At 45.8% G+C, this 24,956-nt stretch overlaps 4 protein-coding genes across 9 annotated transcripts in view; 2 read left to right on the top strand and 2 right to left on the bottom strand.

The window, feature by feature from the left end:
* Nucleotides 1–319: 319 nt before the first annotated feature.
* LOC130529516 (protein Wnt-7a) lies at nucleotides 320–6,941 on the bottom strand. The gene is made up of 4 exons (XM_057039835.1): nucleotides 6,544–6,941; nucleotides 5,899–6,125; nucleotides 3,540–3,811; nucleotides 320–1,841 (listed from the first exon to the last, which is right to left on the bottom strand). The coding sequence occupies exons 1-4, from the start codon at nucleotides 6,612–6,614 to the stop codon at nucleotides 1,359–1,361; spliced, it is 1,053 nt and encodes a 350-aa protein (XP_056895815.1). The 5' UTR covers nucleotides 6,615–6,941; the 3' UTR covers nucleotides 320–1,358.
* Nucleotides 6,942–7,406: 465 nt separating this feature from the next.
* Nucleotides 7,407–9,875, top strand: fbxw12 (F-box and WD repeat domain containing 12). 2 transcript variants are annotated; one of them, XM_057039832.1, is made up of 10 exons: nucleotides 7,407–7,621; nucleotides 7,701–7,738; nucleotides 7,801–7,967; nucleotides 8,094–8,218; nucleotides 8,312–8,518; nucleotides 8,592–8,756; nucleotides 8,910–9,117; nucleotides 9,186–9,361; nucleotides 9,438–9,559; nucleotides 9,629–9,875. In XM_057039832.1, exons 1-10 carry the CDS (start codon nucleotides 7,523–7,525, stop codon nucleotides 9,726–9,728), a joined length of 1,407 nt encoding a protein of 468 aa, XP_056895812.1. In that variant the 5' UTR covers nucleotides 7,407–7,522; the 3' UTR covers nucleotides 9,729–9,875. The 2 variants fall into 2 exon arrangements, with proteins under 2 accessions (XP_056895812.1, XP_056895811.1); XM_057039831.1 differs by having other exon boundaries at nucleotides 7,801–7,982.
* A 101-nt stretch (nucleotides 9,876–9,976) lies between these two features.
* On the bottom strand, nucleotides 9,977–14,613 carry ptpdc1b (protein tyrosine phosphatase domain containing 1b). 4 transcript variants are annotated; one of them, XM_057039827.1, is made up of 11 exons: nucleotides 14,493–14,613; nucleotides 13,212–13,476; nucleotides 12,958–13,041; nucleotides 12,529–12,694; nucleotides 12,369–12,449; nucleotides 12,171–12,289; nucleotides 11,956–12,093; nucleotides 10,840–11,846; nucleotides 10,593–10,766; nucleotides 10,411–10,521; nucleotides 9,977–10,323 (listed from the first exon to the last, which is right to left on the bottom strand). In XM_057039827.1, the coding sequence occupies exons 3-11, from the start codon at nucleotides 13,031–13,033 to the stop codon at nucleotides 10,195–10,197; spliced, it is 2,001 nt and encodes a 666-aa protein (XP_056895807.1). In that variant the 5' UTR covers nucleotides 13,034–13,041; nucleotides 13,212–13,476; nucleotides 14,493–14,613; the 3' UTR covers nucleotides 9,977–10,194. The 4 variants fall into 4 exon arrangements, with proteins under 4 accessions (XP_056895807.1, XP_056895810.1, XP_056895806.1 ...); XM_057039830.1 differs by having other exon boundaries at nucleotides 12,171–12,283; nucleotides 14,297–14,590; XM_057039826.1 differs by having other exon boundaries at nucleotides 14,297–14,589.
* Nucleotides 14,614–15,069: 456 nt separating this feature from the next.
* Nucleotides 15,070–24,956, top strand: part of LOC130529510 (protein bicaudal D homolog 2-like) — a 29,362-nt gene continuing 19,475 nt past the window's right edge. For both annotated transcript variants that reach the window (XM_057039816.1, XM_057039815.1), the window contains exon 1: nucleotides 15,070–15,604. In XM_057039816.1, coding sequence (XP_056895796.1) covers nucleotides 15,365–15,604 — 240 coding nt within the window. In that variant the 5' untranslated portion in view covers nucleotides 15,070–15,364. The remainder of the gene's footprint in view (nucleotides 15,605–24,956) is intronic.

Genomic DNA, 24,956 nt, shown 5'->3' with positions numbered 1-24,956 from the left:
TCACCAAATGATGATGCAAACTCCAATAAAACCACCATCAATAAAGAAAGACGTTACTTTACTAAAGCGTAGGTACTTTCTCTTACAAATACTTAGGACTTTGCAGCTGAGTTTGAAAATAATTTTGATTTCTAATGGCCAGAGGTCATGTATCACTGTTTAAAATGCTTTAAACCCTAATACCCCTTTTCTTTGTTGCATTTAAGTGTAATTCTTAAAAAATGATTAAAATTCTAGACATTTGCTCTTTCCTCATAGGTGCTTGTGTCAAGTTAAGGGAGAAGCTGTACGAAACAAAGGCAATGAAAGAAATGGTGTCTTAGTTGGTGTTACTCTGTTGTATTCCATCAGTAGTAGTCATGAAAGGCAGTAAACACAGACATTTGAACGCAGACACAAATGAACAGTTTCCATTAATTACAATATACAACTGTGGCAGTGGAAGCAGGGGTCAACGTACATAGGTCATATTCCGTTCACAAAGCATTAGAAACAGCTTTCAGGGTCCGAACCCGGTATTGAATATGCAAAAAAGAGATATAAATTAAACATTCATATAAAAATAGGCTTTACAAAATATACTCTATTAACCAATATTTACCAAAAGTGGAAATTGTGCCTGCGTTTTTGATCAGTGGATAAATCTTGTTAAGCTAAATCAGCTTGAAGTAAGCAATGCCATTGAAGACAGTCAGTAGAGCGTTCAGCCTTCTACCTCAACAAATTCTCTAGACTAGCAGCAAACAGAGGGAAGACAAACTCATGAGAAGGACAAAAGGTCAATGCGAGTAGCCTACAGCAGTCTCATCTGGAACAACAGCATCATTCCAGGCAGATTAAAAATCCAGTGTGCTAACCGAGGACAAGTACACTAACCTCCCAATATTCCGCTATATTTGTTCCACAACAGAGAAGATCAGTAGTTTTCATATAAAATAAATTAATATTAATTATTGTCATTCTCTAAATACAGTATTGTTAAATATTTCAGATGGCTGTCATTCAGCAGTCTGTCCCGCCCGGCAATCACGTCCACCATATTGCATCTGCGTTGGCTAAGTCCGTTTCATAATGGTCCATATAGCTTAAAGTCTTAAAATATTTGCTTAACTGACTCACAGCATTGTCACCCAGTCCCACATGCCGGGATGCACGGTGCCAGTGTTTAGTCACACTCTTTCGACATCGCGCCCAAGGACAGACACAACACTCCCAGAAGACGGGTGGGAAGAGCTCTGTGTGCAAAAGGAATCATGACGCCACATCTCCAGCTTACAGTAGTTCCCAAAAGTTCCAGCCAAGACAACGACCCGCGCGCGCGCGTGCGGGCACGTCACCGTCCGCTCCAATAAATACTCTCACTTGCATGTGTACACCTCTGTCCTCTCGCTGCAGGTGTTGCATTTAACGTAGCAGCACCACAGGAACTTGCAGTTGCACTGCCACACCCGCGAGTACTGGTGCGTGTTGTAGCCCCGGCCGCAGCACATTAAGTCGCAGCCACTGATGTGCTGCATCATTGTCTTGTTGCACACCCTGCCGTGCGTGCCCAAGCTCCCCGTCAGAGGGTCCGCCTCGCAGTAGTTGGGAGACTTGTCGATGTACACCAGGTCCGTATCCATGGGCTTCCGGTACGAGTAGGGCTTCTTCACCTTGAGGAATTTTGGGCGCTTGTTGCGGCTGGCTTTGACTGATTCCACGTGCACCGCGTGGACATACTTCTCTTTGAGAATGTAACCGAGCTCGCGGAACTTGGGAAGTGTAGTCCAGCAGGTTTTGGTGGTGCAGGAGCCTGAGACGCCATGACACTTGCATTCCAGTTGCATGCTCTTCTCCAACACCTACAGACACAAATGCAGCTTAGTGACAGAGTGCAAGAACAGTGATTTCACAGCCCTGCCTGCTACTGAAACACAATTCATTGATATATTTGCCTGAAATAAACAGAGGTCTTATCTTTGCCACTACAGACGGGAGCGTTCTGGGCAAACGTTTCAGCTAATGCGCTTCAGGACGAGCGATAGGCATCAAATATGGCTAATATACTACAACTGGGGATTAAAAACAGCCCCACCGCGTCGTCATATGGTACCATATAAACAGAAGCCAAAATAGTGTATCGGATTTCAGGCTGTCTGTGTGTTACCACACACATCACACAAATGTCAAGAGTGACTGTACAAGGTGCCGAATGACAGGGATTATGGCTAAACCCTTAACTGATGACAACAAGAAGGGCCATTGCCTGAAAAGTGGAATTTTTTTTTTTCCTTTGCGAAAAAAGGTCATTTGCAATTTCCGTTTGCTCAGGTTTTGGTATGCGAGGTGGTCTCCTTAAGCCGCTGACAAAATATTTATACCTCTGTGTTCTTGGCAAGTAAACTGTAACGATAAAGCCCCTCGACAGACGTGTGAACAAGAACCGAGAAAACAACTTTTCCCTAAGCGGGCCGCTTCGTGAAACCCTTGGCTTCAACACCCTAATCCATCAGTTGTTCTGTGACCAACACTTGTGACAGCTTTTGTCTGGATGTCTTCGACGAGGCCACTGTGAACGCTGCTGCTGCTCAGTGTCACTGCTTTTGATTAGCATAAATAAGGGGGGGGGGCAGGGAGCTAACAATCAAAACAGAGGGGGCGTTTGTTTGCAAGAAAGAGGAGAAACGAAGGGAAAAACCGCCTGCGAAGTCTGAATCCAAGTGCAGGCTTTTCCCTGGGAGGCGATTTAGTTGTTCGCGTTGCTAAAATGCGCGTTAAAAATGAGTCTGATTGTGTGGGGAGCCTTTTGGGTAGTGTTGGGACGGACGTGTTGGTTTTGAGAATCAGGTTGTCCTGGCACGCTGTGTGTGTGGGACAGAGAGGAAAAGAGATGGGGGGGGGGGGGGGGGGTGACTTAAATTGGGCAGAGCAGCATCTTTATTCTTCCCTGGCTTTGACCTCAGCTTAAGCTGTTTTCACCTCATTCAACTCAATTTCGAACTTCCAGACTTCCTGCAGTCTGCAAGTCAGCCTCTCGCTTGTTTCACACCATATATTTGGACGCATGATTAGCAATTAGTGCAGGAGGTATAAGGCACGGTGTTCTTAACGGCAAAACACAATAAATACGTCGTCATGGCACCGGCTTTAGGAAATCACTGCGGCAATGGCGATTAAAACCACACCGAACCAACAGGAAACACCTCTGCTCTGCACCTGATGATGTTAGCAGAAGTGCATTCTGGGTAACCGTATCCTGCCCAGCGGCGCGAGGCATGCGAGGACTGGGTTCGTGCGTTATTGTACATTGTCAGTCTGTCATCTCGAAAATCTGGTCTGTAATCAAACCCCACCATTTAGGCAGCTATTCCCCTAAAAGCAGCCCTTTTATCCTGATGCCGGTCCCACCTCGGCTGCTCTGCCAGGGCCTTTGGCAGAGGTGCGCGCATCACGGCGGCGACTGTCAGCGCTTAACTGAGACTGGCCCCCGGGTCAGATCGCATTCAGGGATAATCTACTGGGTCACCGAAGCCAACGAGACTGTTTCGCTCCGCACTTACCTTGCGTCCAACCTCGTTGTTATGGAGGTTCATGAGCGTCCTGGCGTTCTGTTTGACTTCCCGTGCGTCGATGAACACTTTGGAGAAGTCCAGGCCGTAGCTGATGTCCGCCGAGCAGCCCCCCCACTTCCAGCCCTGGTCTATGCTGTAGAAACCCTGCTTCTCCTTGTCGCAGCTGCAGTCGCCCAGGTTGCCCTGCGTGCAGGCGGCCGTGATGGCGTGGGCCACCCCCGCCGCGATGATGGCGTAGGTGAACGCTGCCTCTTTGCTGCCTGGCAGAGGAGGAGAGAAGGCTGCATGTAAAAGCTGTGATTTTCTTTTTCTCTAAATGAAGGATTTTGCATCGTAAAATCGGATTAATTATTAACAGCATGTGTGCGGTCATTACAGTCTCGCTGTCATATGATTCAAGGGCTGCACTGTTTTGAAACCTGACCTGGAAACTGACTAGCTTCATGACTAGCGGGGGTGGAAAGGAAGGGCTATTGATCCTCTCGGCGGCCGTCACGTTTTGTGTAAACTTATAAAGCGCTGCATTTGGAATCTTCATCCCACTGTTATCTTGGCCAAGTCCAGCTAACAAATCATTTACACATACTTTACATGGAAGTATCGACAAATAATTAAAGGTTAATCTGACATCACTCACATAAACCTGTCCTGAAACTAAGTTCTGGAGTGAAATATTAATATAAAAGGCTCGTATAGAGCAACTAAAAGAGTTCTGGGTGTATCTGTAAGGGTGATTTTCAGGTGTGTGCTACATGCAGGAAACTCCCCTTCCATCAAATCTATATGTAAACAATCCCGACTTGTCTCGGCTCTGATCCCAGTGCTCTCTTGGCTCTTCCTCCTGCCACCAGCTCCTCTGTGAAACGCTGCCATGTTTTTGATAAACATCTTGGATGCGTTCTTTCCCATTGAAGAAAAAAAAAAAGAATTCATATTGAGGCATCAATTATGTGGACGTTTTTATAGACACGACGGGCTCCGCGCCAAAAAAGAAGGTGTGCCGGTGCTCTCAGCTAGTTCTGACTGCACGGCGGTTCATTTTTTCCCCCTTCGTTTCTGAGCACAACACTGGGTGTGAACCCCTTCTATCCTGCTAATGAGAGGCGGGCGAGGGGGGTATTTTCAAACAACACTTGTGTAAGTTGGACCTGGAGCGCCAGTTCGCTGCTCTTCTGCCATGTTTGTTTCCCCTTTCATCTCTGCGCGGTCATGCACCTCGCAGGATCCAACCTCTTCTCACACAGCTTAGTGGAGCTGCGAGGTTGACGAGCAAACAGGGCTGAGGCCTGAAGCTTCTTGCGCGGGTTTTTTTTGCATTATATCGGTTTGCCGGTCATTCTTCCTCGGGACAACAGAGGCCTCCGCGGCGCTTCTCGACCGGGGCGTCCACAATGGCAATCAGCGGCTAATCTGCTCAGCGAAACCAATCTATTTGACACGGCCGTCCAAGATATGGACCTAAAATCCTGCCTTGAAAAAAAAAAAATGCAGTGAGCAAAAAAAAAAAAAATCTTGCCTATTCATGAGGGAACAGATTGTCAAAGGCAGTTGTTCTTATTTCAGCAGTGTAAATAGATAACCCCTCTCTCCCCAACAGTAGCAGCGCCTCAAACAGGTGGTCCAGGCTACTCCCAATTGTGCTTTACCTCAATGGTTCTGGGACAGCGACACTTCTTAAAAAGACACAAATCCTTATCAAACCTTATCAGATCTATCTGGTATTGACAACTCATAATTTCAGTCTCTCCAGGCAAGGACATTGATTGAAGCTAGTTGCTCTAAATTAGCCCTTTCAGGTGGTGCCTTCCTCTTGGCTTTGCCCCTCATGTGTAACTTATACCCGTGGTAAGAGCGGCGTCTTTACAGTGAAAGCCACAGCACCCATCACTAGACAGGATAAAGACCAGTGAAAATGTGCCTCCGGAGACTTGGCGGGGCTGAAAAGAAAGGCTGCAAACATTCACCAGCGCTTTGTGAGATCGCTGGCTCCATGATACCCTTCATACGGGCTCGGGAAGCCCTGTGAGTCACTGAAAATTGGGCTTGACGGAGTGTTTCATACACGGGTGAATGTTGAGGAGCAGGTGATCAGTTGGAAATGAGTCTGAAGCAGGTTTAGGCAGCACCGTCTTTGAGATTTTGCCCAAAGGTCTAATTTGCATCTTCCTGTCCTTCATTATTCAACTTTTTATGTTGTAATTGGTAAAGAATTTTAAGCAATCAAAAGGCGAGGCGTGCGCCGTTTACGCAGGACGCGCACAAAGACGCTTGGAGGTGACCGGCTGTGTTCATGCTGGGAAAAAGATAATGAGAGTTGGTAAACAAACGTTAACAGACAGCAACATACCCACTTTCAACTCTTTTCCGAAGACTGTCCTCTCGCCGAGCGCAGAGCAATTCCAGCGCCAGTTCCTGAACTGAAACTGACACTCGTTGATGCCCATTTGGGCTCCCTCTCCGATGACGATAATGGCATCGGGGCGACTCTGGCAGATTATCCGTTGTCTCGGGGCCAGACCCGGGATCTTGTTACAGATTATACTCGCACCTAGGGCCACCACCGACGAGAAGCCACTGTAAAAAGAAGATGGTGAAACGTTTTAGAACTTTTCTTTCCTTTTTATTGCGTAATTTCAGAAATGCCAGTTGATTTAATAATCGGTTTTACGTATCACGGCTGATTTTACACTAATCAGTTGAGTAAAACATAATAATGGGCAAAATTCTGGTTACTGTGTCGGTAAATGCAGACTTTAAAGGTTAGGATGAAGGGAAATATCATTAACTGATAAGGACGCATGTTGGCACGAGAGTGAGATAAGATTTATGCTCTTTTCTAAATGTTTTAGTCATCGTGAATCAGTCAGCTGTTGTTTGTGCAAACATCGGCTAGATTTAACTCCAGATAGGCGCGTAATTGCCTGTCGGCAGTTGGACTATCAAGGCTTATGCGTCAGAGAACAACCTTCAAAATCAAAGAAGCGCGGCTCACCCAATTTTCAAATAGACAATTCCCAGACAAAGCAAAACTCTTAAAATCCAGCGTCTCGTTCTCCGACTCATTGCGGCCCCGCGTTCAGTTTCATGCAACGATTTGTAGCTGATGAATAACTCGGTTCACGCAGTCTCCGATCGATCACGGCGCAGGTAACTCCAGAGGGACTCCAAAAACGACGCGGGCATAAAGTACAAGCACGGGAAGGTTTTCTAAAGTGCAGGTTACGGTATCATCCAGACTCCCTGTACGTGGCCCGTCTTCGCTGACCCGCTTGTCATTGCGAGGGTGCCACAGGTAACCCTCGGGGTGAGCAAGTGCGGTTATCTCTTTCTCACAGTTCCTCTGCTACCCGCAGGTCTCGGTTATATATCTGCTTCATCTATCTGGGGCGTGTTCACAGGAGACGTGGGGCCCTGTTGAAGAATTCCGCCAGGGCTGTATCTCAACGCGCACGCACGCACGTCGACGCGCACGCGAATGCACAAGTCTCTGTCGCGAATTATTGGATGGCTTTTCAAAAAAAAGAAAAAAAAAAGATGTTGGCTAATTGTAAGGTAAGGTGTTGCTGCGTGTTTGTTGACGCACTTTTTCCACATTCTTGACAACACTGATGCGCAATAGTGGAAAAACTTTACAAATCAGTTTTAAATTATTGAAATAAACAAGAATAAATCTATAAAGACATTTCTGGCTTAATTATAATGCATGTTTTCAGACGCCCATAATACATTCGGATTCAGATGTGATCTCTAGATTTTGACTGTATTAAGAAAGATAATTCATCATTTATAGGTTTATGCTTCCACTTTCCCAGTCAACTTTCTTTTACAATGGCGACATCTAGTGGCCACAATAACACACGACACCCCTGCAAACTGACCCAGCAGCTCTTCCTGTTCACGCAATTTCCTCCCAGTTTGGAGCTCCTGGAAGTGGCAGCTGGAAACGGCTGATCAGACTTGTGGAAATCAGTATGGATATTCACCATCCAGGCCTGATCAGCGATTGCCTCATTTCTGTTTTCACATTTTTGAAAGAGGACGATTTAATCGTCGCGTCGTGTGTTTGTAAGGTGAGCGGCGTGGCGACTTGCGGAAGTGCTTCATGTACGAAAGGAAAGCGATTGCTAATGCGATCTGATTTGTTTCTAGGATTGGCATGAAGCTGCAGAGACACCGTGGTTGTGGAGGTGATGTTTCCTTCATGCACCTTTCGGTAGAAATGTCCACCTTTAACTCCTTTTCCCCGCAGGAGGTTGTGTCTGCAGCGGTGGAGCTTCTGCAACTTTGCTGTCACGGGGACTGAGGACGTGAATCACTCGTGGAAAAGATATTTTCTCCGACGTGCCCACTTGGAAATGAAGATGAGCAAAGGCAGGTCTGGAAGTTACACCTGCAAAAGTCTGAGAGGACACACAGGTGAGGCGCATCGAGGTGTGTGAGGACGATGTTGTTTGTGTGTATGTTGTGTTTAAGTACAGGTGTAGATTGTTGTGATTTTAGTTAAATATCCATGCTGAATATGTGACACCTGCTTTCCATCAGGCAGCGTGGTGGGGCTGGTGTACCTGCAGGGCAGCTCGGGTCACCTTCCTCACCTTTGGAATACGAGTGCCATAGTTTGCAGCGCCTCAACTGATGGTACAGTCCGCGCGTGGAACGTCCAGAACGTCAGTGCAAGAACATCAGCATTATCTCCTGTTTAGTTCTTTACCTTATTCCCAGAGGAAATGGTGATATAAGTAGCACCTCTCTGCTCCCAGGGCGAACTGCTGTGGTGCAGCCCCGTGCAGAGTCCGCTGATGCAACTCATTACCGACGAAAAGCACGAAGTGGTGATCACGGCAGACTCCGGAGGTCTGATCAAGACCTGGCAGGGTGAGACGGGCCAGGAGATGGGGTCCTTTCCTACTGCGTCGTCTCACTGCTCGCTCCTGCAGTACAACATCAGCAACACCTGGTTTCTGACTGTACGCCACCGCAAAACTGGTCGTGATTTGGAAGAATTTAAGTCAGTACGCTAGTTGTTTTCCTATCTTCTAGGTTGGAACAGGGCAGGGATCTGTCTGCACGCTGGAGGAGTCTGCTTTAACTAAAAAGTCGAGCATCATGGTGTGTGACAGTTTTAAAGTCAACATGCTCCTGATTTCACCTGACAAAAGATGGATCGCAGCTGGAACCACAGACCACAGTGACCTCAGTCCAAAGGTATTTCGTGTCTGTTCTTCAGTTAGTCTTCCGTGCTCTAGTGTGTTTTTGTTCATTACCTCATTATCTCAAAGAAAAACACTGGGGACAAAAGGTGTTAACAGAAGAGAGCAGTTAAAGACGATGGCGTTCACAGTTGTGGTCTGTTTGCAGGTGATTTACACGGAGAGCTTAACCTCTCCGGCTGAGGATGAAGATCCTCTGTGCCAGTCTGTCCCAGTCACCGGGCTCCAGGCTGCAGTCTTTATACCAACCCAGCCCTCCAGGGTGGCTGTCGTCCACAACAAGCGTCCGAACAAGAAGATCCTCTCCGTGTTTGACGTCAGCATTAAAAAGTCAAAGTACAAATCGGAAATCCAAGGCAAGTATCCGGATGACCCGACGGTTGTCCAGCTTCAAGTATTGCATTTAAATCTCCTCTGGTCACAGTGCAGCAGGTGGAGTCCTTCACCCTGAACACCAGCTCGTCTCAGATCCTTCTAGAGGCAAAGAATAGCAACTGCTTATTGCTGGCAGCCAACCAGGAGCTCCTGGTCTACTCTCTGAAAGGGGCCTTGCTCGCCAGCTTCAAAGAGCACACCATGCCCATCTCGTCCATGTGTGTGGTAGGCTGGTTTCCACTTGTGACATTGTGGATGGTAAATTCTTAACCTTAAAATGACCACTAAGTATCGTCTGTAGGACAGCTTCCGGGTCGTGACTGCTTCCCGGGACCTCTCCTTACGTGTACTGACATGGAGGAATGATGGGGGGACACTGGAGAGCAGGTACCACTTACTGGGAGGCTCTCACACCATGGCCAGGTACTACAGAGTTCGCGCCCTATTTCTTATGCAACTTCATCTGAAAGTCTTCCTCCTCTGGTTTTCTAGAGGGTTCACCCACGTCGCCTGTGACTACTCGAGCATCGTAGCCTCAACAGAAGGGAAAGATGGAAAAGATGTCCTCAAAGCCTACTATTTTACCTCCTGAGCATCACGGATTTACTGATAATGTGGCGAAGCTATTTGCACAATCCACAAGAAAGAGTTAAAGGCTGTTTACGCAAAGAATCTTCTAAGTCTGTGTTTACCGAAAACAGAACGTCATGAGTAAAGCCTTACTAGACTATACTAACAACACCATTTCTGACTTGATTACATTACATAATTACATTCTCTGAACGTGGGTTTGGAAATGTTACCCCCCTCACTAATATACAGAAAAATCAATAAGAATAGTCCAGGAAAATGTTAACATTTAATGCACATCGACCAAAAAAAACCAACATTATATTAAAAAAATAACATTGTTAAAAGGCACAAAAATCCCTCATAACTGAACCACATCCACGTTTAAGTAATTTTAGCTCCACTTCCTGTGGATAAAACCAAAAACTTGTAAACTTGCAGTGCTGTATAAATAAGCCTTAAGAGCATATGACAGGCGGCAGCTAGGTTCAAGCAAAAGGGTTATCAGGGGTCGGCTCCTCTTCTAAGGCCACACCTCTCATGTCTTCGAGGACGCACCGTAGTGCTGCAGTCATGGTCTCGTGCACTTTCTGTCCATCCTCCGAGTTATTTTCAATCTGTTGAAAAGCAAACATTCAATCAGGCAGCACTGATGCGCATAACTGTTGTCAACGCTCCCAAAAAAAGGCACTTTCAAATCTCACCCAAGTGAACGCCTTGACGGTGCGGTTCAGGAATGCGTTCTCCAACTCTTCTGGTACTTGCAGCAAATGGGCCATGCAGTCCAGAATGCAGCTTATTGTTTCTCTGGCAGCCTGGAAAACAAACCCAAGGATTCATGCCGCCGTTTTTCATGGTTGGCATGCGAATAAATTAGAATATGGACCTTGTCCAGGGTGTTGAGGATGTCGGCGTTGTCGGGGTTCAGGGCTAAAGCCTCCTGGCGGGAGATGACAGGCTCTTTCAGCTGTTCCAGCCACGACCACATGAGCCCGGTGAGGATGAAGGGATCGCGCTCCGTGCACAGCCTCTCCCAGCCGCCACCTTGATTCAGTTGTGCCTGGACACAGATGTGTTCCATCTCAGCATCGGGTGACCAGCCACGTATTGACCGTGGGAGCATGTGGTCTTACCTGCCAGGCCAGGACTTTGGTCTTGTGCTCTTCTTCTCCCTCAATGAAAAGGTCCACTGCCAGCGCCTGTGCTGCCAACAGCCTGCGGGCGTCCAGAGACAGCTCCGACTGCAGGGTGATAAACGGCACCACCGACGTTTTCAAATCTTCCTGCTTTGCTTTCATCCCGTTCATTTCCAACTCGCCCCTCTGCTCCGCCTTCCACCTGGACAGCATGTTGCCCTTTTTGGCAGGTTCGTTGTTGCCCACCGATTCGCTGCGCTGGATGGATTTCCGCTTGATCTTCTTCAACAGTAGCGGGCCCTCTTGGTTTTCTTCGTTCTTCGTTTTCCAGAGCGAGCTCCTGGATCCATGCGAAATGTCAGAGGTGTTCTTCTCGCGCTGGGCAGCAGGAAGCATGGGCTCGGATGGAGAAAAGGCCTTCCCGACATTATCCTGCGACAGGGATCCAAATGGTTGCGTGAGGAGGTTCAGCTGCGAGCCCAGCCGTCTCAAATCAGACTCGCTGTAGCTCAGACTCTTGCGATGGTAGAAAATGGCCGGTTCGTTGAAATGTCTCGGCAAGGTGGGCATTCCCGGTAGGCGCGGTTCTTTTGTTGAGAACTCCGTGCCCATTTGCTCGATGACGCTGATCGTCATCTCAATGTCATGGATGTCGGGGGCCTCCAGAATGTCTTCTTCAATCACCTCTCGATTTTCTACAATGTCCAACAGCAGCTTAGAAACCAGCTGGACAATTTTGGGGAGGTGCCTGAGGTCCTTCCTCTCGCTGCCGTGCAGTATGTGTCTCTGACGGTTCAGGTACTGGGACAGCGTGACCGGTTTGTACCGCGGCTCGGCGCAGGAAAAGACGCTCCTCAGAGGGGCCAGGAACTGGACGAACTCCCTGACGCAACTCAGCTGGGAGCGGGTTTGGATGGAGTTGGGCCGTTTGGAGCGCACGTACAGGATAGCCTGGTTAGCTGCCATTCCTGTAGCATAGGCTAAGAAACATGCCAAAAGCACACCTGGGGGGAGGGAAGAAAGGAAGCCTCTCAGAACATTGAAATGAGATTGGTGAAATGTGCAAATGTAGAATTCTTGCAGCGTTTACGCTCATCGTTAAGTATCTCCTACCTGTTCTTCCTAGACCGGCATGGCAGTGAACGGCCACCTTCCCCTCCTGCAGCGCGAAGGCCATCACCTTCACTATGTCCAGGACGGTAGTGAGGTTCGCCACTCCGTAATCACACCAACCGAAATTGTAGAAATAAACTGGAAGGTCGGGGAAATTTCAATCCGAATCGAGCAACACTACAAATATTTCAGGAATAGTGCTTTAAAGAACATACTGTTGTTTTCCATGAAGATCTCCGGGTTGTAGGAGAAGCCACTGTTAGGCTCCAGAGGGTTCCCGCAGTCAGCGTGTTCCCCAGGTATCTGCAGGTTGATCACCGTTTTAATGCTGTTCCTTGCGAACAAAGACATGAAAAAGGTCATCACGTTCATCTCCACAGTTGCTGTATTACGTCACCAGTGCAGTCTAGTACCTTCTGAACTGATTGATGATTTGATACTTCTCAATTATTTCCGTTGAGGGCCTGGACATGGCCAGAAGGTGATCAGTCACCCTGCAATTAGTGCAAGGAAAGTCTGTGAACATGCATTAAAGGTCAACGCAGCTTTTTGTCTGAATAAGAGCTAACGAACCAGGATGAGTAGAGGCCTTTTATGGCCTGCTGGTCGTCTCTCCAGTAACATGGATTGTCATACTTGCAGGACTGACCCCCACAGCCGATTGAGCACTGTAAATGACTGGGGATTAAATAGCGCACTGCTTCTCCCACGATGGTGTACTTCGCCCTCGGTGCATTGACTAAGGGGAGAAATCAGATTAAAGATTAAAAATCATCTTGCCATCAATTTATCTGTGTTGTTCTTACAAATTAACATGATCTAATGCTGATATTCTGGGTGAAACTAAAGCTATTATTTGCTACTGCTCACTCGGGGTTTAATCTTCACGAGTCCTCTGGGCATTGAGCCGCGTTAGGTACCAGCGTATACCTTTAAATTCTCTAACAAACACGAAACACAGTCTTTGGTTCCTATTGATCATTAAATGCAGATCTTACGTACTGAATTCCACCAGAGCCCCACCCATTGTTTTTGGATTGAGCGCCATTGGAACGGTTAGATTGGCCCCCACAGTCATAGCAGATTCTGCAACAAGAAGAGATCCGTTTTTTTGACCGCTTCAGCTTGACAGAAACACTCACTTTTGCTCATAATGAAATCAACCTGATAATTCACTCAGGGATGAACAAACTAGAGTCAATGCAATGTCTACTACATCTAAATGAAGTAAAATTCTGCAGTAATTACAGATTTACCTGGCGTAGGTGAGATGAGAGGTCCCTGAGCAACACCTCCGATGGTTTGGAGCTCATAGCTGCCTTTGCCAACATTTCTGACTCAGCCTTCCACCCCGCTGACGTCTTTCCCTCTGCTGCTAGGTGGAAAATCAATCCTCTGGCTTTGCTTGATTTGACTTGTCTCAGATTAACTCTGGGTTGAGGGGTGGGGCAATGCACTTAGCAACAGGATCCACTGTGCGCTCTATGTGATATGTGACTTTCCTCATGTGACACATATAACCTGGAAGACAGAGATGGCAAATGATTAAAAAGCATGTTTTGATGCTACAGAGTTTGTGTCCTTATCTAACCTTCTCAATGCAAAGATCCAGCCTGTCTCTGGATTTGAGGGGAGTTTAGGGCTATTCCTGACTCTAGGATTAGAATTCTAATCTGATTAGTTAACAGGTATAAAATAGCTCCCCCTCATCACCCAATTCATAGTAAACCACCACCATAGTTGTAGTGTGCCTGTCAAAGGCAAAACCGATCATCAGTAAACACCTTTCTACCTGTATTTTGTTAAACGAGAACTTGCCTAATAATATGAATTTGATTTCGAATATGTTTTTTTAAAGCAACAATTCAGAATAATTCTGGAATCAATGTAGTACAACTGCTGAACCTTAGTGAAGCAGCAAATAGATAAAAATCTGATTGGGCTTAATTGGCCCACTGTGTTAAAGCAGCTTGTAATTAGATTACTGGTGCACAGCGTTATGGTAGGCTTAAAATCCAATGAGCCAAATGAAATCTTTGAATAATATTCAGAAGCTCTTTTGGATTATCTTCATTATGGATTAATAATTTATACTGCGGTCAGCAGTGTAAGAAGGGCAAAAATTTCAATAAATAAAAGACAGCCACAGGTTAAAAAATATATTAAAATAAAAAAGAGGCACATTTTGTTCCAACAAATGAAATAAGATTTCGTTTATTGAACAGTACCTACATGAATGAATGTATAACAAATCTAATCGTGAAATGGAAATCGACGAATGACCTACATAGATTATAAAAAGGAATAGATCGTTTGAGATATTAAGGTATAAATCAGATACCCCGAAACTGGAACACGACGTGCTGCTTTTCCATATTTTACCAACTCGATTAAATAAAAGCACATATGTAAATAATACCATTGATGCGTTCCCTCTTCTAACGATAGACTAGTCAAGCTGTATTAATTTATGACAATTATGACACATTTGATTCTTCTGTCAATAAAATAAGGAAATACTGGTAAAATGTCCAGACCCGGTTGAATACTTAATTACTCCGACGGGTGGCAGCATATACAGCAGGAAAACACTTGAGCGCAGCCCATCCAGCTACAACCGAAGCAATTTCCGTGTTCCACATAAGCAAATGAACAAAGCCTTATGGGAAATGAGTCCTCTTCCTGGAGTCGATGCGCCGTTGTTCCATTGCCCTCTATGTTGTACATACTACATTTCCCTTCAAGCATTGCGGTCAGGAACGAGGCGTCCCAGCTGACTGCGTAGGCGTTACGCATTTTATCAAACTGACCATTCAGCTGTTTTAAATAAGCCGGTGATGATGGCATGTGGATACAGGAAGTTCATTGATTTTACTTTCAAAATAAAGTGATCGGCAGTTGGTTGTTTGAAATATATAATCACCCTAAACATATATAGCATGGTTTATCTGAAAACAAAATAAGGTTTAGTCATTTTACACTATGTACAAAAGTATCGAGTAACATATAACTGTATAAACTGTAAAGTATGATTGGCAACTCGGGTTTATTTTGAAAGTAAAACGAACAGACTCTTAACATCCGTTTTTGTCCTGACAGTTGGTGCCGCTGCTCCAGCGCTGTGGATCCGAGTCCGACAAGCCGGGGGAGAAGAGAGGGGAACGCAACTCCTCAACGATGGAGCATTTCTAGATCCTAAACGCGAACTCCCCCGACGGAGATAATCGCACCGAGTCATCCCTATGACCAAAGAAGTGAGAGCGGCAACGAGAAACGACAAACGCAACAACCATGCAGTTTAAATACAGAAGAAATTAAGCAACCCCTTCTTCAAGGTTACACCGCTTGAAGAAGCCCGACGTCTCCCGAGTCGCACAGATCAGCTGTTTGATCGATACCGGTACCAACCATGTCTGTGGAAGAGCAGGGATACCTCGACGCTATGCTGTTGCAGGAGGCCAGGCCGGAGTGGATGCGCGCCGAGATCGAGCGTCTCTCTCGGGAGCTTCTCGAGACGACGAACGAGAAGATCCAGGCGGCGGAGTACGGGCTGGTGGTGCTGGAGGAGAAGCAGCAGCTCAAACAACAGTACGACGACCTGGAGATCGACTACGAGGCCGTCAGGCGTGAGCTCGACCTGCTGAAAGAGGTAGGGTGCCTTTAAAAATCCCAGAACACACCGAAATCAGCTGTTTGACCATCAAACGTGATTTGTGGTCCTGCGTACCCAATTAATATCACAAAAAAAACCCAAAACGTGAGTGCACATATTGAAAATTTGTATCCTACTTTGGTGCATTAATCCCTCTGTAACAGCAGGTGTGAAATAGGTAGCCGCCATTCATCCTGCAAGGTCAAAACTGCAGGATGAGGAGGGGACGCACCCCTCCCTCCCACCCCCTTCTCTCAGCATCTCCCCCATTACACTGTCACCTTTATTTATTTATGCACCCTCTTCCAGTCATGACTGACCCAGTCTGGTCCTCAAGCATTTGCCTCCTCTCTTCTGGGGTATAACCATGATCACAGGCACTGATCTGCACTTCTGTTAGTATTTAGTGTGTTTGCATTTACAGTGTTTCTACTGTGCGTGCCTGCTTGTCATAAAACGACATTTACATTTTTGAGTTTGCCTCAAGATGCTTTTGGTCATGATAAGCTCAGAGGAAAAGTCTCATGAAAAGGATTGGCTCTAATGTAAAAAGGGGCGGAGGTATGTTTGAATTTTAAACCTTCCCGCTCAGACGAGCGGAGGATGACCGAGCTGCAGAGGAAGCCAAACCAGTTGGGAATGGAAAGAATGTGGAGAGTGACAGCTCATGGTGGTCAAGAGAGCCGCACAAAGGATGTCTGTTTTTCCCAACAGCGGCTGCGTTTATTTCCTAACGTATCGCATTATCAGAGACAATTTTCTTCCCTTCAGCAGCAGTCAGGATCTTGTGTTTGGCTTGAGAGTGACATCATGAAAGGCAAACGGCAACTGCCTCCGGATTGCCTCCTCATAGCAGACTGATTTCTACTAATTCTTATTCATGCTGTCTCACATCCTCCTTTGCATTATGGCTTCTTCCTGCGTCCTCCCACGAGGACTTCTCAGCTATTGGCTGAGAAGTGGTTCATGGTAAACCCCTAACTGCCCTGCCAGAAACCTTCTCCCCCATCCCATGGGGTTTTGTGCTTTTCTCTGGAGGACCCACAGAGACATTTTCAGCTGTTTGCGCTCTGGTGGCCCTCTGTCGAGTTGTTATCTCTGCTGGAAAGAAGTTGTTGTTCAGTTTCCCATGAAAGCCTCTGGCAAGAAATGGCTAACAACAAAACTGAGGAACAGGAACAAAATGGCTCTGAGCGCTTTTTCTCTGTGCTCGGAGAAAAGTAAACCAACTTAATTTTAAAATAAATTTTAAGTCTGAGGTGAATTTCATTAAGTCTAGATGTCTGTCTGATTAATTCTCATGTTTGCACAAAATACTAACTACTTTTGCCTCAGGTTTGGGTATTTTACAGCTGGTTTAACGAACATAACATTTGTCTTATCATCCTCTAACCCTCCTCTCACCCCCGAACACATCGATTGTATAATTTGATGCTATTAGAGGTACAAACACCAACATAAGTTGTTGGTGCAAGTACGACTGAAATGACTGCTTTCTACTCAAAATCCCAACATTTCATTTGAGATATTCATTTAGTTAAATTAATTAGTCTAACAATAATTTGTTTCTTTAATTTTCAAAGGATTTAAATCGGGTATCTTGGAGATATTTATGGTGTCTAAATATTAGATCCTCTCCAATGACCCTAACCCTGACCTCAACCATGTTATTTTCAAGAAAACAGCTCATATTTACTTTCACTTTAATGTCCAAATTTCAATTTCATGGGGAACTCCGGTATAAAGAACCGATCACAAATCATCTTGGCAGCCTCCAAACTTCCCCTGAAAGCTGTCCAATCCGCACCTTCTCACGTACCGAGGGATTAGAGCGCTAACATTCACACTCGTGCACACCCCCGCATGCAAGCAACTCCCAAGGCAGGCGATGGAGGAATTCTGTGCAATGTTGTTGCTTAGTAACGGTTTCAGTGTAAGCAGCCGTGTTGCCCTCTGAGCCATCATCTCACAGCTAGCTATAAAACTACACATGTCGTACACATTATAGATGGCAGAAAGTAATATCCACTCTGCTAATAACATCCATGGGGAGGTCTCTTCTGTCAGATATCTGCCACATTTGAATTTATATTACATCTTATAGACCCTTCAAATGATTCCTCTTTGAAAATACAACATGGACTGTATGTAGTTGCCTATACATAAAACTGCTACTATCAGTCGGTGAGTTTATATTATTTTTATTGAATTTGTTTTAATTAAGGAATAATTAATTAAGGAATAAAGTGCATTTTTTGTGCAGAACTGTTTGATGTTCACCGGCTCTGTCTTACTGTCATGATTCTCATTTAAAAGATTTATGAATCTCGAGTTGTAGACGTTTACGGCACTAGTTCATATGAAAACACGAGCCGTTAGTTATGAAGGAGAGCGCAGAGTCCCGTCTCCAGTCACAAAGGTGAAGCAGCTAATTGCATTACTCTGCACAAGAGCACGTGGCAGTGGTCTGGTTGTTGATGTACTTAAGGTAAGCCACTCATGGATGACATCATGTGCCAGAACTGTATATACGTTACTGCCGTACGTGCTGGCCCTAGCATAACGTCTGTATGTAGGTGGGCTCGGCATCAGCTCCTACTGCCTTTTTCTGGTCGTGTATCTCATGAGATAGTGACCACAAAGATGATCTTTTATCCAAAATGACGTGCCCCCAGAGCACCTATCTTTATTTTTTCAAAGACCAGAAACACTTGACTCCATGACGCCATACAAGGCCTAGCTTTCATTGTAGAAAGGCTATCAGTATTGCAGCAGCTGCACGCTGCATTGTGGAATTCAGCCCGACATTCAGAGCTGTAAATATTGTTAAGCTCAGTGAAACCTGGGTTCTCTGTGCTTGTCTCACTGGCCCTTTGTGTGCATGAGCCGTACGGGGTTAACGGGTCTTGGGTGTCACAAATGGAGAGAGGGTTAAATGCCAGCAGAACACAGTGTATAACAAAGGACAGATTGAAAGAGGCGGCACATTGTGGTTATCTGAATGGATCGGCCACTTTGGTCCCCTTTGAAATGGTAGATTACAAAAGGATATATGTCAGTGTCCAGAAATAAGGATATCTTCTGTGACTTCAAGTCTGCTAGATGCTGATTGGATGTGAGAGTAACACAGGGCCCATCTGGTTCCTTACAGAAAGAGTTGTAAAGTCTTAGTGATTGGATTTCCGTCCCCAAACGATGTTTCATCAGCAGTCGTCCATTGTCCTTGTAATCTTTCAATCAGCATTCTGAGCTAATCACTTCATTGTACATTAGATTAATTTACTTGCATCATTAGTGGGTCTAGATTTTTCTGGTTCTTAAACCTATTTTTGAGGCATTCTGAATATCTATTTTATCCATGATATCCTCCTGACAGTTAAAGTAATCTTTTGTAAATGGCGCTAAATAAAGTCCCAAATCCCCCACCCTGTTGGGCTAAGTGGATGAATCCCAGCCAGTATGCATAGGGCTTACAGAGGGCCGGGAGTGTGTCGGGCCCAGTCACCCTTGGCAGCCTCCATAACCCCACAAAGGTAGGTGAATGTTTGGGCCTGTGCTGTACAGAGGCTATTATCAGCCCTGTGGCCAGTTCTAATGGACGTCTCTGTGCTTTCATAAGTGGCTCTGACTCACATGATCATCTGAATCAGCCATAAGAGTCCATCATTCTATAATTCTATTAAGATGTTCAACTTGTGAACTCAGATTGGGTCGGTCTGTGTGAGAGGTCCCATCGTGGACCAACGTGACCTTCTCACAGGGGGAAGACCATATGTTTCTACAAGGTAAGGAAAGCATCCACATACAGTTTCAGAAGGACGCCCCGCTAATCTGTAATGTTTTTAAAGGCTTTTGTTCTTAACTCGCCAAAAACAAAGTGCCACCAGTTCCCAGACCAGTTTGACTAGAGGTTTTGACTAGACTGATTTGAGCCTCAGCAGCTGAACTGTTTGCAGCGCTTCTTGGAATGTTTTTGGTTTCATAAATAGAGTTTTGTTTGCTCTGACCATTTTTTTTTTTAGCCGTCTAGCACCATCATGATTCTGCAGGACAGAACAGGAACGAAACCAAAGGATGAGGTCATAATAAAGGCCGTGCGCCTCCACAACGCCTCATGCTTCACTCGGACAATAAGCCAGTCTCCAGTTTCCTTCGCCAACACCACAATTAACAAAGAACCAAGGGTTTATGCACGTGACTCAGTTTTGGTGTGTGCGTGTGCATCTGTAACGAAAACCGTGGGTATTTCCCTCCCAGTCTGTCCAGTTGTCTTCGCATTATCGTTCATTTTCTTGCTTCATAAAAAGCCTGTCCAGCACCTCGGGCACCGGTCGGTCACATGTCTGACACAGATTGTACCTCTTGTAGGTAATAGAGTGACTTCAGGCAGAATTGGCTGACACAACACTTTGTACAAAATCAGGTCAACAATCTGATAAGGGGTTGGGTTTTTGATATCAGATACTGTATATTGTCTTTTCCCGTTGAAACATGTGGGCATGTTTGCTCTAGTTAAAGCTTTATTTATTTTGTAGTGAGTTAAACTATTTCCTTTGGACATTCTCTCTCAGGATGGTTGGAATAAATATGTATCAGTTACCCCTTTTGACGCCCTTTTGACATTTTTAGCAGCAGAAATGCTACCAATGCAGTTTGCCTAATGCTTACACCAATGTTCCAACCAAACCACTTCCTTCTATTTAAATCCTCTCTCACTCGTTTAATTACTGGCTCCAACACTGCATCCTGTTTGCCTCGTGCTTTGTAGAGTGGACAGGAAGCATAAGGAAATAAGGATTCTGGCACCGTATCAATGAGGACTTGTTTGTAGTGGAGGAAATGACTATGTGGTCCGTTGTCACCTGCGGCCGTGTCACCTGTGCTGAACAAGGGACAGTAAAACAGTCAACTTTTCTATGAGAGAGGAATGCATGTCCATGTGTGCCAATATGAGCACTTGTTGTTTATGTAACTCAGTCCATAGTTCAATGAGCAGACATTAGAATGCATGATAAGATTGACTGACTGGAGGGTGCATATCTATCAGACTTGACCCACCCACATCCGCCACCTAAAGAGACCTTAATGCAGTGTTTTTTCTACTGTTTGTCCTCTTAGATGGAGGAGTCGGGCAGATAATATGCTCTGTTTACGTGAGTACATTCTGGCCCACCCTCCACTCATCTCATTTATTTCCTGCCTTCCGTGGAAGTGGCTACTATATCAGCCAAGCTAATTAAATCAGAGGGCAGAATCTATAAAATCATTCTTTGCTTCAATAAGTCATCTGTGTAAACATTAGGAAAGCAAGTTTCCGAGGGTTGTCCTGGGCTTTATTTTCTTGCTTCAACAGCTTGAGTGCAGTCCACCCTCCATTTCCACCCCCCGCCATCATCCACACCTCCTCTTCCGTCCCCACGGCTCCTTTTGTAAATAGGCTATTGCATCTGGGTCCCCCGTCTCAGTATGTCCTACCCAGTCCCGTGGAGAACACGCTTTAAAGCCCCGAGGCGTGATAGAACGGGGTCGAGAGGCCAGACTTGGGAATAGAAAAGGGGCTAAATGGGAAGGGGAGATAAGAAGAAAAATAAGTTCTCTCAGTAAGGGGGGGTACCCATACAGCAACATTACAATTTGGCTCAGAGACAAGGGGGATTTAATTGGATGTGTGCCAGTCTCCATGGGGTCCAAGGGAACTGAAAGGACTGGGGAATCAGTTAGAGTTTACATTTAGACTTTTTACCTGAAGATGTGTCTTACTGACTGGTAGGATATAGAAAGATTCTAACAAATGAGGAAATGCTCAGTGTTCACAGGGGGGACTAGATGACCCCTGCCTTGTGTCAGGTTTGCCTCGCTGACCCAGCCATTAACCTCGCCTGTAGAGGGAATGTGCCTGTGCAGACATGGTCATGTGCAGGATTTAATTACTTCTAATGGGGAAAGAAGGCAATTATAGCCTGTCTACCCAGGAGGAAGCTAGGGCAGGACCTGCCCCTGAGACTATTGGTTTGGTAGGAGATCCTTAAAGACATCACATAACGAAGTGCACGCAGACATTTGGGATTTATTTGTTGTTGGGGGGGTTCCTTATAGATCTGGAATGATGAATAGCTGCATTAAGGTGACAGTGCATGAAGCACATTAGATGGAAAACCTCAGGAAGAAGGCAGATGGATTACTGCAGCCCCCACCTCCTTCTGTCAATGCTTCAGACTGATTGATTCAATAGGTCTGAGCAGTAACAACTTTAGACTGAGGGGGGATCATTGATTATTCTAAATAACTTCTGGTGAGCTTAAAGCAAGAAAATAATCAAATCACCAACTGCGAAGTACAAACATTTTATGTTCCTTTGTGTTCAGGGTGGTTTCTCTCTCAGCTTTTTCCCTTTCGTGTGTGTCACTGTGCCTCATTTAAAGTATGACTCAACTCCAGCTGCAGCCCCCCCACCCCAAACAACCTCACAACACAAATGTGAGCAGCAACATGAAGCTGTTCAGCTGCAGAAGACAGAAGATCCCCAAACCACCGTGTCTCTGCGCAAGTATTGTAAAATAATGCTGCAGAGAATACTCTGTCACTGTAGAACAAAACCAGGAGGTAGCCTCGGACCTGGATGTGCCCCAACACCTCAGCTGGTAGCATGCAGATCAGGGTCGAGGTCTGTTGCCAGCAGAAGGAGGGGCCCAATCTGGCCTTGTCTATACTCTGAAACAGCCATCTGTGGTGGAGGATCCCTCCTCGCCCCGACTTTACCGGCCGCCCCTCCCTGTGCCACAGTAATTGGCTGAGTAACCATAACGACGGCTGTTTCCCTGGGGTGCGGGCGTGTGGATCAGGGAGATCTCGTCCAGACACAGAGTGTGGCAGAAATTAGAACCATGGGGCTGACTACGGGCAGGTGGAGATGAGGCTCACGTTGCAAACGATTGAGGCTGTGAATTCCTGAAGCGTAAGCCGATGTGTAGGAGTGGCGCGATGTAGACGATGATAAAGGACGAAGGCTCCAGCCCAGAAACTGATATGGTTTATGGATTCGCATCCCCAATCTCCTTTTTTCTGTCGTTCTGTTGCATATTTAGCAGCTGAACAATAGACCAATTCAACACCAGTAAACAGTGTTTTCCTGTTATTGTGTTACATCCTGAAGCAGACCCTAAGACCTTAGGGAGAAACCATGGGCAGCTTAAGCTAAAACAATTTCTTAAACCTGGCTAAATAAACTGCAGTTTGGGTTTTCTATGCTAGCAACTATTGATTATTTTAGCCTGTCATCAGAGGCTGGTGCGACACAGACTGAATAATGACACGCTTGTCCAGGAGACAAAGGCTGTGTTCAGATTTCTGACTCAAATTGAAAATATTACATTTTGGGGTTTGTTTTTTTGTGTTTTTTTTTTTTTTTACTGTTATATAAAAATAATAATTTCCTTAGCGAGGCATGTAAAATGCCTCATGAGACTTATGAGTACATCGTTTTATGAAAGAGGGCTTCACTATTTCTCCATCTCCTTCTGGCTAAAACTGCACACAGCAGCTGCTTTCTGACCATTTAAGGAGTTTAGAGCATCAGCAGCCATCAACCTAAAGTGTAAAGTTATTTCCAGTTTTGTTTATTTCCCATCTTATATCCGTTGTTGTTTCACACATTGAGTGGAAGCGATCAGCCCTGCCAGAACCTGCAAGGCTCTGACCTCCCCCCACACTCTTTTTATCTCAGAAGAGAGAGCAAGCTTGAACATGGCTGGACCAGCATGTGCTGCAGCTCCGCTGACTGCAGGGCACACTGGGACAAGGGAAAATGTGAGTGTGTGTGTGTGTGTGTGTGTGTGTGTGTGAGGTTTAAGAGTGTGAAATATAGTCCAGGCCTACATGCAAATAGCAGCTCTGAGCTATATGCAGTGAATCAATGTGGCTGTTTGCCAGGCAGCAGCCCGTATTACTCCCCGCTCTATATTTTACCATCTCCTCTTTTCGCCTAAACCTTTTTGAGCCTGTGTGCACGAATCCCATTTGGATTCAGAACCGAGAGGAGAATGCTGCGTATTTGTCACAGGGAGGAAATATTTCAAGCCCAGTCTGAAGTAAATAATTAGCTTCTCTGTTACTGATTACAGCAAGTGTCATTGATTTGTACGCAGCGTGCCTGATTCAACTGCAGCGTTCAGTGCTGCATCGTGACTCTCTTTCGCCTTCTCAGAAAGCAGTGTAATAAAACCCATTAATGCTGAAATTATATAGTAAAGTGGTCTGTTCCAGTAAAACAGGAAACCAGGGCCTGCTAGGTCCTTTCCAATTCATGACATTGGCATTGTGTAGAGTTGATAACATGCCACTAAATATACCTGTGGCCCGACACAGAACAGGAGACACAATGTGGGCTTTTTTTTCTCACTAAAATGTCCACGTGAGCCGCCATTCACGAGGCTCCACATCCAGCCACTGTTTGTATCCGCTCCACTTCCTCTGCAGTCGCCTCTGGTAACTTACAAGGACCAGTCCTGGCCGGAACGCTGCTTCGGCAGCGAGGAGAATTCCATACAGTCACCCTGAGTGCTGAACAGGAATCCAAATATAAGCAGATGTTATGATTGTCACAGCTTCTGAAAAAATGCTGCTGAGGAGGCAGAAGATCTCCATGCTGGCTGTTTTCTCCTGTTTAGGCATGTCCCAGCACCACGGTCCATGGCTCAGATTCAGGTTTTGTAAATCTAACGCCTCCCCCACACACGCTGTGGTCAGATTGGACGCTTTCCTGTTTTTGGGTTCCTTTCCTCATATACATCCTGGTCTATGGCTTATTTCATTGTGCTCACGCGTCTTCTGAAGCACAGAAGTATTTGGCCGCAGATCCGCTGAGTGACTCTTTATCTCCTCCTGTTTCCATGACATCATCTCTGTCTGTGTCTGGTCTTCAGGCCTTGCTTCACTATTAAAGCCAGGCCATGAGATCACAAAGGGATCGACTGAAACTTTAACAGTGAGACCCAGAGATGGAGATGCAGATCCACATCTGGGCAGATTTTGAACTGTTTTTGTCTTACAGCTCCATATTTTTTGTATGGATTTAACTACCTCATAGCTTGTTATGTGTTGAACATGTCCACTTAACCGTACATGTTTCTCTCAGTTCCTCCTCTTGAAAGTTGAACTCCAGATTCAGTTTCCTTCTGCTCCCCCAGCCCCAGAGCAGCAATATTGATCTGCTGGTTGCCTCTCAGATCCTAAGCCTGCTTGTGCCTCAAGGATTATGTTCCCTCACTTCCCCGACAGCATGAGAGAGGTAGAACCCTCCATCTATGACATTCTGCATGTGTTGAAATGGTTTGATTAATTGGTGGTTATC

Source organism: Takifugu flavidus, chromosome 8, assembly GCF_003711565.1.
Source record: "Takifugu flavidus isolate HTHZ2018 chromosome 8, ASM371156v2, whole genome shotgun sequence".
Taxonomy (NCBI): domain Eukaryota; kingdom Metazoa; phylum Chordata; class Actinopteri; order Tetraodontiformes; family Tetraodontidae; genus Takifugu; species Takifugu flavidus.
This window is presented reverse-complemented; position numbering and strand designations above follow the sequence as displayed.